The sequence below is a fragment of the Hippoglossus stenolepis genome, chromosome 12, assembly GCF_022539355.2.
Source record: "Hippoglossus stenolepis isolate QCI-W04-F060 chromosome 12, HSTE1.2, whole genome shotgun sequence".
NCBI classification, from domain to species: Eukaryota; Metazoa; Chordata; class Actinopteri; order Pleuronectiformes; family Pleuronectidae; genus Hippoglossus; species Hippoglossus stenolepis.
Window position 1 is genome coordinate 1,191,734 of NC_061494.1, and position 20,028 is coordinate 1,211,761.

A 20,028-nucleotide genomic window follows, 5' to 3' on the forward strand; every position below is an offset into this window, starting at 1 on the left:
ACAGACATTTCAAACCAATAATTGGCAGATGTAATTCATTTTTACATATTTCATTATCAGCACTCGGAGTCTTATTTATGGACCCAGTATGTGTTTTTTAAACATTTAGAGGCAAATGGTCGTTTTTTCTCTTTTGGCAAGAAAAGCATATAATAAGAACCGTCGCTAACGAATGTACCAACACCAACCATGGCTAAAATCATAGGATTTATTCATTTTAAGGCTAAAAGCTATTGGGTGTCAGTGTCACTCGTGTTAGACACAAAATGAACCATTTGAAATAATGTGGCTTTAGTTACAAATCCACCAATATTAACGGAACAGTCTTATTTTGAAATTCCCGGCCGGATGTGTATCCTGATGATGCTCGGGTGAACTTGATGAGCCTGTGGTCATACCTCCTCTCGCTCAGTAAGTTCAGGGTCCTCACACACGCCGCCCGCCGCCGCTGACACCTCGCCTCACTTACTTGGACCTTTGCTCCACCACCGGGGTTTCCGTCTGAACGCTGCCAGCGAGAAGAGCACCATGGCTCGCGTGGGGGTTGACGGGATGCCGGAGACGGCCGTCGGAGGAGGAGTGATGCTGAACCGGCGGAGGAGCAAAGCCAGACGGAGGAAGCGAAAGGAGTTGTTCGGCGTCCAGATGTGCTTCACGGGGGTGGTGCTGGGGCTGGTCGCGGGGCTCCAGTGTGTGTCTCAGAGAGCAGGTGAGAGGCTCTTCTTTGTTCCACTGTCGACACGAACCACACGTTCATCATGTGAACAAGACAGCCCGGCGGTCAGCAGCTCGTGGCTGTTTGGAATAGCTTCTTTTTTTGAATGCCCGAAACATCTAAATGAGGCTTTGCTGTGATGAGTGTGCAGCGGGAGGTTCCGAAATCATGTGTAAAAACAGGTCAAACAGTAGCATCGGTGGAGTAGAGAAATTCCTGACTTAGGAACAACACGGGCACTTTCCAAGTGTGTGCTCTATAAAATAGATGGGAACCATATGTAATAGTGTACTGTAGCCCACAGTGCTGGCTCTGCGAACCGATCAGGCTGTCATTGCTCGAACACACATCCCATCAGGATGAGAGTCAGTGTGTCTGATTAGTGTATCAGCTCACATGACGTACTGTCAGTGTAAAGCACACAACAGCAACATCATCACCAGCAACAACAACAACAACAACAACATGCATTCATGTAGCTCAACATCTGGAACCAATAATCCCTGGAAGTGGTCGCAGTGTCTCTGCTGCTCTGTGTTGTGGACTTACTCAACAGAAATCATCTCCTGTTGACGACAGGAGGTGGAGGACAACCGGTCAGCTGGGTATTACTGTGTCAAAATGCTGTTCATACCTCATGCATCATGATCATGCTGACTCAGTGGCCAACTTGAAGACAGCAATCTTGAAGTGGAAACACAACTGAAGCAGTACACTCACACAAGCTCATCGCCACCAACATGGCTTTTCATATTGACTGCATGAAGAAAAGCACCATGTCATTGCCAGCTCTGAGCCCAGCCAATGTTTTGGTGTCTTTTGCCAAGTAGGTCTTGTAAGTGGTGAAGTCAGCAGCCCAGTTAATGTTATTTAATATCACAGACTCTCCTCTGAAAGCTGCCCAGTGGTGTTACCAGGAAGTAAACACAACAGCTGGTGCAGATGTGATATATTGAGGACAAGACATATTTCAGTGGATTCTCCTGACGAGGAGACACAAACAGGGATTGAGGGAGGCTTAATGAACTTAAGCGACTCATGATAATTTATCAAATAATAAAGGGATATAAATCAATATTTACATGCAAGATTATTGAATTTATTTTACAAAAAGTCATTACAAAGATCCTTACACAATTCTTTCAACTGAAACAGTAAAATGTATAAGTGGCTCTACAAGTTCTCCAGAGACAGTAAATGCCACCGTCTAGTCCTGTCAAATCTGCAACTGTGAATGCATGACATTTTCAGCAGTGTCACGCTTCATTTTGTGAGAACATGTCCCAAGTCTAGGTACATTATGATCTGGTAAAAAATTCAATTCAATTCTTTTTTATTTCCTATTTCATAGTATATAGCAAAATCTATTATTGTGGTTTCAGAAAAACAGCCCAAATGCTGTGATAGAGTCCATTAAAAAAATCCCAGAGTTAGAATGCCTGCATCCTTCTGAAAATGTGTCGAATGCTGTCTTGGTGGTTCAGTTTGAAAAGGACATACAATGATGCAGAAGAGGATGTTCAGAAAAAACAAGTGTCATACATTGGGAGTATAGTGTTCCATGAAATAAAGGAGCTAATATGGTAATTGACAGGTTGCAAATCTGAAAAGTAATTTTTTAGGTAGGGTGATTAATAATCAAACCAAAATGTTAAATATTCAGGCTCCATCTTGTGAGGATTTACAGCTTTTCATTTTGCTGGTCGGAAAATAAACATCTCAATTGATTTTAACATGTCAGGTCGGGATATTGGAAACTGTGATGGGCAGTCTTGACTTTTTCTGATCAAATCCATAGTTTTAAAAGAATTGATTGTGGCAGTCTTCAATAAATGATTTCATAGTTTTATGTGATGTATGGGATGCGTGCAGTTTTGAGCTAACAGGATGAACGTTATGGCTAAAGAAATGCTTGTATATTGAACTTGAGTGTATTCTTCTCATTCTTAATTAATTTCTTTGTTCTTCTCTCTTTCTCTTTCCCTTTGTTTGATTCCCTCTGTCAAACCTTTTGTTAATGCTGTTAGTGTTACAGCTGTTATTTTCATCATCAGTTCATCTGCTTTACATAAAAGTACATTTTTAACCTTGAAAGTTTGTTTACAAAAGTATGACTTAGGGGGTACTATAGCTTTTTCTGGAGCTTTCAGCTGTTTCCTCATGTTATGGAGTTTGTTTGCAGTGTTGTGACTACATTTGTCAGTAATAATTACAGAGCCTAAGGTGCTTTTTTCAAAGTCCTTATTTTCACAACGCTAGCCTAAAGCCCAACACATTAAAGATATTAGAATCAGGAATGTTTTTTGTGATGAAAAGATACATTTTTTCTTTATAATGACAGATTAGTCAGTTTAGTTAGTGTAGTTTAAATTGTTAAAAATTGCCAAAACAGTTGTCTGTGAAAGTCACAGTTTTATAAGCACCTAATTCTTTGAAAAGATGAGACATTTCATTAAAATGATTAAGAATTTTCAGTGGTGACATTACATACTCTACATTATATGGGAGCAGGTGGGTCCCGCATCTTGCTGAAGGAAGTTTGGCAATTTGACTGGTGAAGAATAGAATTGAACCAACAACCCTACGAGTCAAGGCTAACCAGCTGTACTACCCAAGCCCCTTTATGGACGAACTGTTTCAGCACTGAACTGTGTAGTAATTAGACCAAACCCTCCATGTTGACCTCCCCTGATGGAGGAACATGTTCTGAGTACTATGTTTTCACAGAGACGGCCACATGGGAGAGCAGGACCTCCTCTCATAATGGTGATGATAGCAGCCCTCGAGCACACTGAGCTTTTCTAGGTCTTGAACACACATACACACAAACACACACGTGTTAAGGTTTGTGCATTACCCCATGTCTTTGCTCTGCCTGTGGACCAACACGTGGGTGTGCACACACCTCTCCTCCTCTCCCCTTGTCCTCCTACTTGTTTCCTCCTGCAACCTTTTAATTTCATCCATGCACCCGTCCATATCTCCCCTCTTGAAAATACAAGGTAAAAGCAGGATCCAGGAGAAAAGTGCCATAGGAGGGAGGATTACCCATATGAGCAAACACATGTTACTGCTGCTATTATCTGTAGGTTTTAATATCATTGAGCTTTGCAACTCTAGCCAAAGTCCCTCCATCATCCATCTGTGACAAACCTAAAAGACGTGTGTACCAGCCAGACAAATGGTCATGCTATAGAGAAGCCACTAATGGCTGCTCAGTATATCTGCTATACAGCATTAGTCTCCAGATGATCTCATTACATAACTTAAAGCTCTCATCGGTGGGTCCCCTTCTCTTTGCACACAAGCAGGGGGCGGGAGCGGCGAGCAGAGGAGCACAGACGGAGCACTTTACGCTGACGATGCCACAGGACTCAGAGCTGATTTAGACAAAAAGGAAAAGAGACAAGAGGGAAGAGAGGAGGAGGCGCAGCGAGGAGGTGATCTGAAAAAGAAAGGGAGCAAGCGAGGACAGCGTTGGCAGTGATGAAGGGAGGAGGAGGGAAGAAAAGAGAGGGGAAAAAGTGAGATGAAGTGGGAAGATGCAATGGGGGAAGGCAGGCGGGAGAAGAAAGAAATAATGAAGGAGGGAGCTTGTCCGTGTTGAGGTGGATGAAGTGGTGATGGGCGAAAAGGTTCGAAATCAGGGAGCAAGAGGAGAACGAGGAGGTCACGGTTTTGAAAGGAATGCAGCCTTTATTTCATTGGTGCAGGGTCTTTTTATAAAAATGTCCAAATTAATAATTTATTTATCTTTTAGGCATGAAGCCGGTGTTTTATACTGAGCAGTTTCTCATGAGTGTAGCAGCTGAAAGAGGATCAACTTTGAAAAGAAACAACTAAAAATAAAAGACAGTTTTGTTTGTTACAGCAATGGTCATATTTTTATTACATTTAGGGCGTTATTCCTCGTGATCTAACACAGTGACATGGCTAAAAAGAGGTCCTGCGAGGAAATAAACAATGCTGTGAACCACCATCACTGATTAAAGAGACTTCTGAGTGATTCAACTTTGACCTGCTGCGGGGTGTGGACACTTCTTCTGTTCAGTGGTTGTTACGTTTCAATATCTGAGCCTGTGAACATAAACATTTTAAGGCAGAGATTAACACCTCCAAGGTATATTTTTGGCACCAAACATCCGATCACAGAGGTTAAAATTCAGTGATATGTGTTGCTTAAGGCACAAGAAAGTAAAGTAAAACTGCAGCTTAAACCAATTCAGTTTTGAACTCTGGAATTTTGATTGAATTCAGCTCAAATGACAAGTTCTATTTACAGATTTCTCCTCCATGACAGTGGTGGCCAGGGCTCATGGTTGTTGTAGAATTGATAGTGGACCATCATTGCAAATATAACAAAAAGAAAAATATCACTTTGTAAAAAATACCTGTGCATAAACCCATATACAGCCTATTGTAAAGACACAAAGCATTCACTTACACTCCATTAAAATGCTCCTCTTTACCCAGCACGGTCTTAACCATGGACTATAAATAAAGATGGACGACATGACAGCTCCCAAAATTGAAGCCAAAACATATTGACCACCTTCTGGTGGCTGGCTGCAGTAGAGGTCATAAACCTTAACTCCTCCATGTTAGCAGATGGAACACTGACCAAACTAAAAAGTCAAATTACACATCAAACAAAAATGACCAAATATTGTTTCTGTCATTTAGTTAGTTGGTATCACACTGATGTAAGGGTTCATGATTCTGTTAAAGGTTCAGTGTGTAGAATTTAGTGACCTCTAGTGGTAAAGGTGCATGTTGCAGCTGAATACCTCTCACCTCACCCTCTCCTTCGAAACACGAAAGAGAACCTGTGGTAACCTTCAGTTTAAATAAAAAGGGCCCATTTTAGAGTAAAGAAAACAACCATTCGTACAATTTAGATGAATCAAAATAGTGAAAACATCACTAGGATTATTTTATATAACATTTCTGCCTATTGATCCCTTTCACCTAAATCTTACACTGGACCCTTCAGTTTGGTTTTAAGACTGACTGCTGAGACTGATAATAGACTTAACGATTGGTCAAGAGTGTGGATCAGCAGGACCTTGATACACTCACTCCAATCCACAATCACTACTCTGCAGACTCCAAATGTAAGATGCCAGCTCCCGTATTCAAGATATTTTGGCTTCCTTTTTTTACACAATAGGAGGAAAATGAGATCTGTCATCCACCTTTTTACACACTGCCTGCTTGATCATCTTTATGTACAGTCTCAACAGTACGCTCTCTAGCTCTGCTAGCATGCCTTAACAAACCTCACCTCTGTGTTGCAAATTTCTGCATGAAATTAATGTTAAAATACCAGTCCATTAATTTTATAATTGTTTGAAGTAACAGTGTCACATAAACTGCAAAAACTCACACACTTTACAGATAATTGAGCATGCATATATTCCCAGTTAAAAGCCTGGGAGGAGAAAAGGGAGTAACAGTAACACATGGTTCACAAAATCACAGAGTCCCTATATGTACCGACAATTAACTTTCACAGAAACGTGAACAAACGCGCAACATTAGAACAGTATTTGATCCCATGGATATATGTTGCAACGATGGGAAATACAGCACCTCAGGTTTTAACATGTCCTTTCCAATACATGCCCTTAAGATGGATTTTACTGCTAATTATGGTGCAACAATATTCATACTACCACAGCCAACTTTGATGTGTGCAGTATTGTTGTAATTACCCATAGTACATATATAAGTTGCAGTCAGCTTTATTCTGCTGAACAGAGGTCTGCTCACCATCCGTAGACTGTGAGTTAAACCCTTAAAGCACTGCTCCAAACTGTTACTGTTTTCAAATTCCACGTCACTAGAGGAAACCTTGGATTTGAATCAATCACACAGTCAACATTTTGCAACATTTTCATTCTTTTTTCTTTGGTGGGTCTTCAGTCATTTTTATGACAGTTCTCACCTCCCCACCTGAAACAAGCAACACCCCCATCACAAGGGGGAGTCCTTGTAATTACTTCAGATAAATACAAACAAGCCAAGGCATTTTCCCCTTAAAGCAGATTGATGCATGAGAAAATATTAAAAAATGTCATTGGAAAAGAAACATTAAAAACAGCATCAGTTTATTCAAGCCAATATTATTAATCATTATCATTGAGAAGAAGCCATCAGACTTCTCAATACAGGACACTTTTCAGTTTACAGTGTTCTGTCTATTTTTTTCTGATACTTGTCTTTGTTACTCCTCTGACATCTAATGGGCTGGCTGCAGTGCTAGAGAACTTATTCCCATGGGCTGTTTCGATTGTATCCCTTCACGTGTCCACATGTATTATTTGCATTATCAAGGGATATTTTGCATATTTGCTTTGAAATGTAACTTATATTTGAATAAAATAAAAACAACTTGCCATAACACCTTAGCTTTGGTACTGGTACTAGGTAATTTTAGATAACTTACAGAGTCAAACTTAAATCTTAAAGCTCCACTTATCAATATTTTTAAAGTAAGGATTGGTCGAATTACTGTGTTTAATATGAAAGGGGTCTTTTGTAGTCATGGAGACAGAGCATTGTTACCAACTCCGAAATTCCTCTTGTTTGAAAGAAGCCTTTTTAGCTTCTTGCAGCTAGTTTTGATTTTACTGCCTGCAGCATTACTCTTCAAATTCAGTGCTGTTTTCAGTCACAGGGGGCAGCACTTATCAGGAAAAGTGCTCTGACAACCCAAGAGACACTAGCTACCTAGCACCAAATGGCAAAGAGGTAATGCTTATGAACATAGTGGAGCTAGCTAAAAGTTTAAAACAAAGATATAGAAGGAGACTAAATATTTGTCTTACATAGTACTATTACTCAGAACCCTAAAATATACCCTAAATAAGACAAGAAAAGAAATGCACCTTTAAATTACGTTGAAAAACAAGCAGTTTTGCAAGAATACAATATAAAACTGGCAGTAATTATACAAATTCAAAACCCTGTGATCAAAGAATAACCAAAGAAGATGATGAATTTGGACAAAAATTCAGTACTTGACAGTTTTCGACACTAGATACCTGATGTTCCATGGACAACTTTTGGTCAATGCTCAAATATATTTAAATCAATTTGAATGACTTTATAGTGCTATACGATATCTATAGATATCTGTGCTTTTTGGGCCTGTGACCCTCGAAAACAGAGGCATCTCCTAAATTGCTGTCACTCGTTCCAGCTGTGTCAGTCTCATACCTACGCTGTGATCCACAAACACACACGCACACACCTCTGAACGCAGGCTTGTGTCTAATTCAGCTGCATCTGGGTCAGCCTGTGTGAACAGAGAGCAACATCCCCCCCAGTCTGAGGCAGACATAAACAGCCCTGCTCTCCTTTTTCTATCCATCCATTTCTCCTTCCTGTCATACTCTCTCCCAATCATCCCCTCCATCTAGCGGCCACTATGCTCTCATCTTGTCGCTCTCTTCCTCCATTTTGGTGGCACTCGGCTATCATTTCGTTGTATACCCCTGAAGCTGCAACCCTTTAGTCCTTCGTAGCACCCCTCATGCTACAGTTCTCTTTCCTCTTCCTCTCTTTTTTTCCCTCGCTCCCTAGCTCTCTCATGTATCATCAGCATGCAGCCTTCAAAAAGCTTTTCACAGAATTTGCTCCAGCACCGCTTGCCTGTTTGTTGACTCATTTATTTGCTGTTTTGATTCACCATCCCATCTCTGCATCATTGCTTCTGAGTTAAATACAGTCCTCCCGGTGTGTTTACACAAGCGTATTCAATGCAGCTTAACCTGAGAAGAAAGAATTCATGTTTTGACATTTTCTTACTACGGGATACTAATTGTTATTGTACTTTGTCACAATGCCTAAGCTTTTTTTCAAAAACGTTAGTTTCAGTAATTTTTCACCACAGGAAATTGAATACAAAAGTATTGCTTTTCCTGGTTGATAGAGATACAGTAGTATAGTGGTGGTTACTGCTGTATTGGATTTTGTGGCTTTGACAAAAGCTTCACATTAAGTTATTTTAAGTACCAGTAGTGGAGGATATTTCAATTTTCTATAAAACATGTCAGTGTTGGTATGGGCCACCATATCTGAGATTCTCTTGTACACACATCAATGTTTACCAGAGGATGGACTATAACTCTTTCTAAACTACTCCTTAAATTACATATATTTTGGTCACGTTATTTACTGGTCCGAGTAGCATTATGAATGTTTCTACCCAACCTTCATCCTTGTTTTAACTGTTTTGGTCTCTATCAACAAAATATCAGGTTTGTTAAGTAGTAAATTCAACACCGGCTTTTCACTAACTTAACTTTTTTTCTTGTTTGGTGTTGAGCAGGTTGTGTACAGAATTCAGTTTGTAAACTTTGTTTGTGAGTTACGCTGGAAGTATAACATTGATACATATAAATACTTTAAACATTGACCCAACTGTCCGATATGTTAAAAACTGTTTCTTCTAATCAATGTTGTAAAAATTGTAATTTTTTTCACGTATTCAGCTACTCGTGGCATCTATTGCACTTCTGTCGGTCCTGGGAAAGGGATCCCTCGCCCCCTCCCCCCTATCTCTATCTCTTCTCTCTTCTCCTCCCCATTTTTCTCTGCCCACCCCAACCGCTCATTGTGTGAACTGTTGGGTTTCTCTATAATTTTTGATGTCTCGACCTATATATAAAGTGCCTTGAGATAATGTATACTATAATGTGGCGCTATACAAATAAAATTGAATTGAATTGAAGTGTGGTTACACTAATCAAAAGTCAATGCAGACAATGCTCGCTGTAATATTTGTATTGTGGAATGCAAAACTGGTTAGGGCAACACATCTAACCTGAGGAAACATGGCTGCTGCAGATACTGTTAGAAATTTAGCATGGCTGCTGTAGGCACCAAAGAAGGTGAACCCTCCATGGATGATGAAGCATTTAGTGAGGCATCAAAATCCTCATCACCATCTTCAGGGAATACAATAGTAATGATAAAGTTTTAGTTTTTTTAGAAAAACCTACATACAGAGTACCGAAAAACATACCATGTGTGTACTGACTTGGATTCCAGGTATCAGTATAATGTTATTAGGTTGTGAATGTGACTCAAACCTATTGATGAGAGCAGTGAGCCAAACCATAACAGTCAAGTCGGGGGTTGTAAAACCAAAACACTGAGATTAAAGACACTAAAATACTTCTGAGAGCTGAGGGGAATTTAAAGAGCTGAGCGATGATTCTCTGGATGATCACTGTACCTGACAGCTTCAACATTCAGTTTAGTAATTTAATCTAAGGTTAACATGAAAATATGGATAACTGTAGCTTTCATGTTTTTCTAACCGACAGTATGACTTAACACCGTGAGTCAAACTGATTCACAAGAGAAATTTGTGTGAACTGTGTGAATATGTGGACAGGGAAGCATGTCAGGAACACACAGATTAACCTCTCCCCTTTGCTGTGAGTGACTGTGCTAAGCATGGATAAACTGACCTTCATCTGTACTTGTGCACAATTTACTACATGCACAGCAGGGTCATACACACAAGCACACAAATGTTAATGTTAATGTTTCTCACGTTTCAGGAAAATGTGGCAACGCACCACTGCAAAATCAAGAGTATAGTAGCTACAGGACAGGAAGTGTGTGTGTGTGTGTGTGATGAATGAAACAGGCAGAATATGATGTGCAAATGGCCCGTTGGTGTTGATCAGGGACTACATTATATGGGCATTTTTCTCTTTTTCTCTCATTCACTTGTTATTTGTACTGCTTTGTTCTCCCTCTTTCTCTCCCTTTCTCTCCCTTTTCACTCTCTCTTTCGTCACATCTGTTTTCTGCTGTACAGCCCTTTTGATCCAATGGTCATGCCACACTTCATTACAGGAGCTGCTCTTTGCAGGATTTGTGACAGTGAGTGCAGGTTTTGATAGATGGCTTTGTGTTATTGTAACAAGCTAAGCACCTAATGGGCCCTGTCTTCTCTCTGGGTCAGATTGGTGAGGATCATATTGTCCTCTGTGGCTGAATGATGGACAGGATCACACTCTTGTTAGTCTGTACAGTTGTGCCAACACAAGGCTGCAGCCGCTAGCACATACTGTATATGCACAGATGGATGTAAGGCCAATATTGTAGCAATAATAATTTTGGTGTGTAGAGTTTTGTAACTGTATCTAATTTCTTTCCTATAACCAGAGTTATGAATGTGAGAAATAATCAATCAATCAATCAATCAATCAATCAATCAATCAATCAATCAAATGTTATTTGTATAGCCCATATTCACAAATCACAATTTGTCTCATAGGGCTTTAACAAGGTGTGACATCCTCTGCCCTTAACCCGTAAGGAAAAACTACTAAAGAATCTGCTAATGATGGATTTTTTTTACACTTTGTGCTAAGATATGCAAATATGTACAGGAATCTGCAAATGTTTGCTCAGAATCTGTGTGTGCATAATCAGATTTGAAATCGTGCAAAATCTGTAAACGTGTTTTGAGATTTGTACATGTGTAGACACATCTGCAAATGTGTGCACAGATGATTGAATGTAGACAAATCTGTAATTTTCTCACATAAATATTGGCTCAGTATATGTTGATATATTGCTAATGCATTGTGTAAGCACAGTGAGAAGGTAAAAGACATCATTGATCTTCCTCTTTATCAGTATTCTCTGTCCATCAAGAAGAGTTTAAACCCACAACTTTCAATCGGGAGCAAAATCTGTCTTTCAACTATAAGGCAAGGCAATTTTGTTTATCAAGCACATTCCATATACAGAGGTAGATTCAAGGTGCTTTACATGGAAATTAAAAAGGAGGCAGAGCGGGTCGCCCTCTTATTAGAAGGTCGGTCGTTCAATTCCAGTCCCCCATTCAGCATGCCTAAGTGTCCTTGGGCAAGATACTGAACCCCAAATTTCCCCCCGACGGTTGTGCTGACAGTGTGTGACTGATGTGTAATAGAAAAAGTGCTGTGTGTGAATGGGTGAAATGCCAAATAATTTACTATAAAGCACTTTGAGTGGTAATCAAGACTAGAAAAGCGCTATATAAATACACACCATTTACCGTTTTAAAAGAAAACTATTTAAAATCTGAAAGCACCGTTTAAAAAATGTTCAAGCAACATTAAAATATTTAATAGAGTATTATAAAAGAGATACAAATATTAAAAGAGATAAAAAGTATAAATTTGTACCAAATAGAGCTGTGTTTCGGAATACTATAAAAACAGAATGAAGTACAGTGGTGGTATGACCTAATAAAATAGCTTTGTTTTAAAGGCGATTGTGAATAAAAATGTTTTAAAGGTCCAGTGTGTAAGATTTAGGTGAAAGGGATCTATTGACAGAAATTTAATATAAAATAATCCTAGTGATGTTTTCATGAGTGTGTTTCATCTAAATTATACAAACTGTTGTTTTATTTACCCTATAATGGGCCCTTTATATTGAAATACTTTATGGAGGCCGCCATGTTTCTTGTAGTAGCCCAGACTGGACAAACTAAACACCCTTTGAGTTTTTATGAAAACTGAAGGTTACCATAGGTTCCCTTTCATGTTTGTTCCAGTGCTGTGTGACATAATGACTAAAAACGACTTCACCATGTTTAAATTATACCATGGGTACCACTACAAGACCAAAAGAAAATAAACGAAATAAAATGGGACATTTGTCATGATAAATATCATAATCGACTTTTATCTTGATATCATTTTTGGACATATCATCCAGCCCTAACTTCACTACACTATGATTCATCTTGATATGTTGACAAATAAAACAACATTTTTACTTGAAAGTTTCCATTTACCACGGCACTGTATCATTGTGTCTACATGTGGTTCAAACTGATCAGACCTTGTCTCGTGGGGGTATGCAGGGTCCTGAGAGTCTGCTATGTGTCATTGTGGGATGAATGAGAGATCAGCACTTTCCATTTTCCCTGTTCTGCATTAGTAATGTACCTTGAACGGACCAATGAGCTGCAAGTGTGAGTCACTCAAAACTCCTATTGTACCATTGTATTAACCTGTGGATGACGGCTCCATGCTTTTGTTACTGAACACCAGGTCTTAGCACAGGAGGCCCCTTAAAAACTCAGACGCAGACATGTTCACTCATCGCAATGCCACATATTCATCTGGTCTGACACAACAAACTGCGCCTGTGGGATGTAACACATCTTAAAACCAATTGTTAATTAAATTGCACACCAACAGGATATAAACATACAGACATTATTATGTGAGTATTGTACAGGACGCAAGCCCTGGGCACTGGGGTGGACAATAGTAAATGCAAGTCCAAATACGACACAAGCTGTGCTTTTAAATGGAAGCCGCATTTCTTTGCACGTCACCTTTCATAGTTGCTCTTTGTCACATTTTTTAATTGACAGTAACTTTGGATTGAGGTTTGTGATGGGCAGGCAAATATAAAGGCAACAAGAAGTGACAATGCTCACATGTGCAAAGTTTGGAAGGTGATACAGAAAGACCTGCCATGAGCCCTATAAGACAAATTGTGATTTGAACACAATTTGATTTGATTTGAAATAAAGAGCAGAAGCACAAAGCAAATAAGATGGTTGAAAGTGCAGCTCAGACTTGTGTTGTAATCATACATAAAATAATGTTTGTTTAGGGGGTCCGTGGTCATGTATTTGCATGCATTTGTTTGTCCTTTTCTACGACAGCCAGTTGCTGGTCCATTATATTCGGGCTTTCCATATGTCCATCCGTCTATCCTGCTCTTGTAAATGCAATATGTCAAGAACGCTCTGAGGGAATTTCTTCAAATTTGGTACAAACATTCACTCAAGGATTAACTGATTAACTAATATTGGTGGCCAAAGGTCAAGGTCACTGTGACCTCGCAAAGTACATTAGAACACTTCTAAGAAAACTCATAACTCATGACATGTTCTTAAACTGCAAAATTGTTCACACCCGTGTTCTTATATTGATGAATCCCATGTCTTCGTAAATTGCTATTTATCATAGATTCACACCCTTCCTATGCCCATAAATGTGTTGTGTGCACACAGAACTCACAAGAACTGAGAACAAAAATTATCATGTCAAGAATGTTAAAACTAAAATCTAAAGACCACAACAAAGCTGTTTTTAGTGTTAGTAGTCAATATAAAATAACACATGGGATGCAGTTACATGTCCAGTGGAAGCTGTATCGGGAGAAAGTCGCACAGTTGTAGTCTCAAAACTGAAGTCAAGAGAAATATTTTCAAACACTGAAGAGAGAGGGGGAAGGAAAAGGGTTTGTCATGTTGACTGTGCAGATTTTTTTCACACGCCTATAATGTGGGAAAACAATCAATAACCATTTGTGTGAAGGACAGAGTAAGACAAACTCAGTGCAGATACATTAACTGCATTGGGCTGGGGTTGAGTTTGCACACACACAAATTTGTATTTGTCATATACACTGACCATACACAGTACGATGTGCAGTAAAATGATTTTCTATTACTCTCCATGACAATGATATAAAATAAAAACATTATTTTTACTATTTTGCAGAGACAAATAGTATGAGGAAGGAAGGAAGAGATATATACAAATATATAAAGTGCAGGCATGCGCAGTTTATGTGCAACCATGAGCGAGCTGTGCAGAGTATGTGTGAGAATGTCAGAACCTTCGTAAAAAACTTAGTAAGTGGGTTTTAAAGAAGAAATGAGAAGAAATATTTTTTAGAACGGTTGGTGAATGAGGCCCAATGAGGTTATCATGAGAGTCCTGATTCCATGGAAGTCTCTGCTTATGTGTAATTTAAGCCTGGAGAGGGATGAATCCTTAGCAGAGCTGATCCATGTGTGAGTAGACTGACTGCATGCACTTTGAACTGTGGATTACATGTTGGAGAGCACTGGGTTATCCGCAGTGTGGTGATGCTGAGAGCACGGACACTAGGATGCAGTGCCTTGTGCATTTAGTCAGGATGAGGATAAGGTAATTAAGCACAATAATGATAAGTTCAGTATGACAATGTGTTTGTGCATACATGAGCATGTGTAAGAGTGAAAAAGGTGATGAGTATGTTGATGTGTGCACTTTACTGGAAACATTCAGATATTGAGCTGATAATTAAGTGGCCACTTAGCTTATCCATCAGCAGCCAAGTCTCTCTGTCTACTTTCAAGTTGCAAGTGAACACGCACTAATGTATTCTAAATATAGTATGGTAGGATTTCACGATTGATTTACCTTAGTCATGGCTGGATCACCAAAAGGGAACATTTTGAAACTACCCTGGGACCCTGGAGGTCAGAGGGCCTTCAAGTGTGTGTGAGAATATGCTCCACCAAAGCTTACTCAACTCCAACAACGATCTTTCATTATTCTGTCGCTGAAATGATGAGTTGATTAATCGATAAGAAATTCAACAGTTTAAAAATCAGCAAGACTTTTGATAGCTATTTAATGATTTCAGTAATTTCTTGAGCAAAAATGAAGAATCAGTATTTTCAGCTTTTCAAATGCAAAGATTTATTTACTAATTTCATGTGAAGATGCCACAATTGCCTCTCTGAATTTGTTATGGTAATTTTCCAATATATCCGATGGTTTATAGACTAAGCAACCAAACTTCAGAAAACAATTAGCACAATAATCGACTATTATTATTATTATTAGATGCAGCCCCTCCTAATTTCTTAATGTTGAGACCATGGGGCTCTGTGCCAAAATGTAGTTCTTAGACTTGACAATTATATATGAACAAGAAAAGCAGAGGTCCTTACTTTACATATTAGAGATTTTGTAAGCATATATATATAAATGATCTGAATTTATAAAGAGCTTTTCTTGACTTGATGACCTCTCAAAGTGCTTTACAGTACAGTTTTTCCATTCACTCATTCGAACATTCATACAGTGCATCTATGTGCAGCACTTTGTCTATTACACATCACACATAAACTGTCAGCGCAGCCCGTCAGGGGCATTTTGATGTTCAGTATCTTGCCTAAGGAGGCTTCAGAAATGCAGAGTGGAGGAGCAAGGGATCGAACCACCGCCTTTCTGGTTAATGAAACTGGTGTGTTTGTTTGTCCTTGTCAACTGATTGTCCCCAATCTGTTAACAACAGCCCCATCTCTTACCCTCAGGAGCCTGTTTTCACATGTTAATAATCAAATCATATGAACACACACATGCACAGATAAAACATTCAGGGCTCTGAAATGATGGATGAGCAAATCTGATCAAGGGTCACTGAGTTTGTCTGTGGGCCACATACTGAATAAGATCTAGCTGTGATTAAACACTAGACGCTATTTCGCTCTCTCTAACTCTCTCCAACTCTCTCTCATCCTATCTTTCACTCTTTGTCTCTCCCTCTCCCTCTCCCTCGCTCCCCAAATACGCCCTGGCTAATTCATCACCCAACCCAAAGCCTTTTTTAGCACCAGTCATGTGTATTCTGGGATCTCTTGGAGAGACAGATGAAAGGAAGATGAGCTGAATAGAGGGGTTCATTCCTGAGGAGTGTGGCCATTGTATAAGAATCTGTTGCTGTCTTTACATCTTACCTCTTCCTTTATTCCTTCATATTGTCCTAGCTTACTTGATTGAGTTGGTAATTGTCAATGTCTTTCATGACATGGTACTGAATGGTATAGTGTGGTAAATGGGCTGCATTTATATAACACTTTTAAGTATAAGAACTATGGACTTCGTGTCTAAGTTTTTTTACACCTTAAACAACAGACTTCAGAAGTCCATAAGAATGGAAAAAAGTTTTACTCGTATTATTTGTCATATTAAAATAGTTAGCCATTTAACCCTTGTATGGTATGGTATAGTGTGGTATGCTATAGTATAGTGTGTTATGGTGTATATTTTAGTGATACATTTTGAACACAATACTTATTACAAGTAAGTGTTCTTTGCCATGCTAACAATTATTTCAGATTGTCCATTGGAATAGCAGAGCTTTGAGCTAATGTCTTCATATTTGTTTAATAATGTTTGCTAATTCACACTAAATACAGCTGAGTTTGTTGATAAAATGAAATGAAATTTCTAACATAAAGGGAAAGAAAGGGTTAGGAAGCGGCAGGTCCAAGCTCATCAATCAAAGAAAAATATAATAATTTTTAGTAACTATTACGTGTTGTATATCTAACTGGGCATTAGCTGTACAAAGTGGGACTTGAGAAACATGGCTCACCTTTAAAAAAAATCGAACTAACTGTTATTTTCAGTCCAAGATGAGAAACAACTGGTGTAAATCTTTGATTGCTTGATTTTGTTACTGAATCTGTCTAGAATCTGTCAAAGAATAAAGGTTGAGGTCACGGTGGCCTCACAAAGTATGTTTATGTTTTTCTTGATCTTAAAGGGGACATAGCATGCCCATTTTACCACAAGTTGATATGGTTCCTTGGGGTCTTAATGAAATGTCTGTAACATACTTTGGTCAAAATACCACAAGGATCATATAAAACAGCACCCTTTTTACCCTGTCTAAAACAGCCCTCCACAGAGTGACCTGTTTTGAGTGCCTGTTCCTTTAAATGCTAATGAGCCAGCTCCCCCCTCCCCCCTCTCCCCCCATGATTTTAAACGATATAAATTACATATTTTATATGATATAAATTATCAAATATGCATCCCATACTTTGTATTCCCCTTCTGTTGTCCTGGAGTTTTAATTTTCCCAATCACATAATTAAATGTCCCCCTCTGCCCATCCACTACAAGCACACAAGCAGATAGACAGAGAGAGAAAGAGAGGGGTGGGGGCTATGAAGACCATCATTTACCCCCGAACCCCGACATTCAACGGGTACAACAACAAGCGGAGAAAGCAGAATCGCGGGCTGACCTTATATATACAGTCTATGGGGCTGACCAGCAGAGAAATGCTCGTCCTGTGAACAGCCAGGCGGCTGCGCTGCAGAAACGGCGCTGCGCTGCCTCGCAGCGGCGCTTCCGATTCGTGTACTCCCGGCGTAACTACTGTAACCCGGCGTAACTACTGTAACCCGCGTACAGTAGAGCTGAACACTGGGGAAGTCTTCCACACAGCTGGCAGTGTGGAAGACCGCTGCGAGGCAGCAGCGCCGGTCTCAAGCCGAGCCGCCTGGCTATTCACACGGGACGAGCATTTCTCCGCGCTGGTCAGCCCCATAGACTGTATATATAAGGTCAGCCCGCGATTCTGCTTTCTCCGCTTGTTGTTGTACCCGTTGAATGTCGGGGTTCGGGGTTACAGTAGCGCTGTACACTGCGGAAGTCTTCCACACTGCTGGCTGTGTGGCGCTGACACAAATTCCAGCTCACGCACGGGAGAGCGGCGGTCGCTCCCGAGCAGCTGCTGCAGCCTCCCAGTCCCAACGATCCACACAAATGCCACATGTGAGTGAATCGCGGGCTGACCAGCGGAGAAATGCTCGTCCCGTGTGAACAGCCCGGCTGCGTGCTTGGGAACGGCGCTGCGCTGCCTCGCAGCCTCGCTGCCTCGGTGTAAACCCGGCGAAGCGAGTGTGGGGGACGGGGGTGGGCCAAGACCATGTAGGAGACTTCCAGTTCCTTGTTACCACAAAACCCAGGAAGCGCAATCGAGTCGGTCAAGCATGACGTTTCTGACTTAGAGGAACTATAACAAAAGCAGTGTCCCCTTTAATATCTTAAGATCAGCTTGAGGGAATGTCTTCAATTTGATACTCGACTCAAATGATTTTGAATTAGATTTTGTTGGTTAAAGGTTAAAGGTCAAGGTGGCCTCACAAAACATGTTTCTTGCCTCTTGAACATGATATGAAGTCTTCCTTGAAGGAATTTCTTAATTTTAACCATTTGTCACTTTAGATTACCTGATTAGATATCAGTGGTCAAAGATGACAAGGTGATACTGAGATAGACAAAATTAGGAAACTGAATGTACAGATAGGCCCTCAAATCCATAACCCACAATGTTTTGTTCCATATCTTACCACCAGCATGAGACAAAAATATATGAAAATACCTACACGCTTAATCTCTGAATTCTATGAGTGGCTCTTGGATGATAATGACACGGTCCTGTGTGTGATCGAGCTCTCCTGCAGCGATTAGCCTGCAGGGCCCTTTGTTCCCCTGAACAATACAAACATAATCACATTGCTTTTCACCTGCACTTAGTAGGGTCATAGGAACCCATTACGCTTTTAATTACTCAGATCAGATTAATCATACTCTCAGATGTGTGTGTGTGTTTGTAAATTTGTGTGTGTGTCTGTGCTTGTGTGTGTGAAAGACAATTGGAGAGAAGCTAATTAGAGTAGAGATTAGAAAAGCACTTCCTATTTAAGACAAATATGATGAGGATATACATCTCTTCACTGGTAAGATAATGAGTGAAACTCCTTATCGACAACCTGTTCTTCACTTGGAGAACTCAATGTTTAATCGGAAGTATGGTTGCCACAAGCCATTCCATTAAAGACTAACTGTTGGTTATCAAGTGGGATAGATATTATGTATTGCGTTCCAAAGACAGGTGAATATTTGTGGCATATAGGCTGACTGAGGCTTTAAGTCTCTTGGCTTTCAAAGTTGTTTATAGATTGGTTTGTCACTAGTTAACTGACCAAACAGGCCACTGAATGCTGTGTCTATGTTCCACGAATACGTTTTAGTTCCTGTTACAACCCTTAGCTCGTGTGGGAAGGGGAACATAAAACCAGGTGTAATTGGTTAAAATAAGTTATTAATTACACAAATGTTTGGAGCAAGATTACAAAATATAAGAGTGACGCAAACTACAAAGGAACAAGGGCCCAAGGGTGCTGCCCAAATCAAAGAAATAAATACAGAGAATAACAAAAAGATGACTCTAAACCTAGAGTTAACTAGTTAACAAAAACAGTTAGCAGAAATAGAACCCCAAATCCTCACTATTTCAGGAAAACAAAAATATAAACGGACAGCACCCGTAAACCTAGTGTGGCTAGCACACGTCAAAAAACCTACCATGTGATTTAACAGATCAGTTTTTAAATCGTATACCCTGGCCCAGTCTCCAGCAGTGTAAAGCCGTGATGAGTCTAAAGAATGCCTTATATACAACAATCACAAAACTAGCTAACAAGGTTTAGAAGCAAGACACAAGAGGCATGTCTGGGGAGCTGAGTACAGCTGCCATGCCTGAGCTCATAATGAAATGCAGAGACAATATGTGAGCAGGAAAATATATACTGAGTGACTGATGTAGGTATGGTGAAGGCAGTGGCGGGAAACTGAACAATGGGAGGAAGTGAAGCTGGAGACCATGAACAGAGTGAGTGAAAAACAAAATAAAAC

General features: G+C 39.9%; 1 protein-coding gene across 1 annotated transcript in view; it reads left to right on the top strand.

Moving 5' to 3' along the window:
* The first annotated feature begins 411 nt into the window (after window positions 1–411).
* The window catches only part of LOC118119487 (sodium/potassium/calcium exchanger 3), an 86,230-nt gene continuing 66,613 nt past the window's right edge, over window positions 412–20,028 (top strand). The window contains exon 1 of the mRNA XM_035173516.2: window positions 412–709. Coding sequence (XP_035029407.1) covers window positions 529–709 — 181 coding nt within the window. The 5' untranslated portion in view covers window positions 412–528. The remainder of the gene's footprint in view (window positions 710–20,028) is intronic.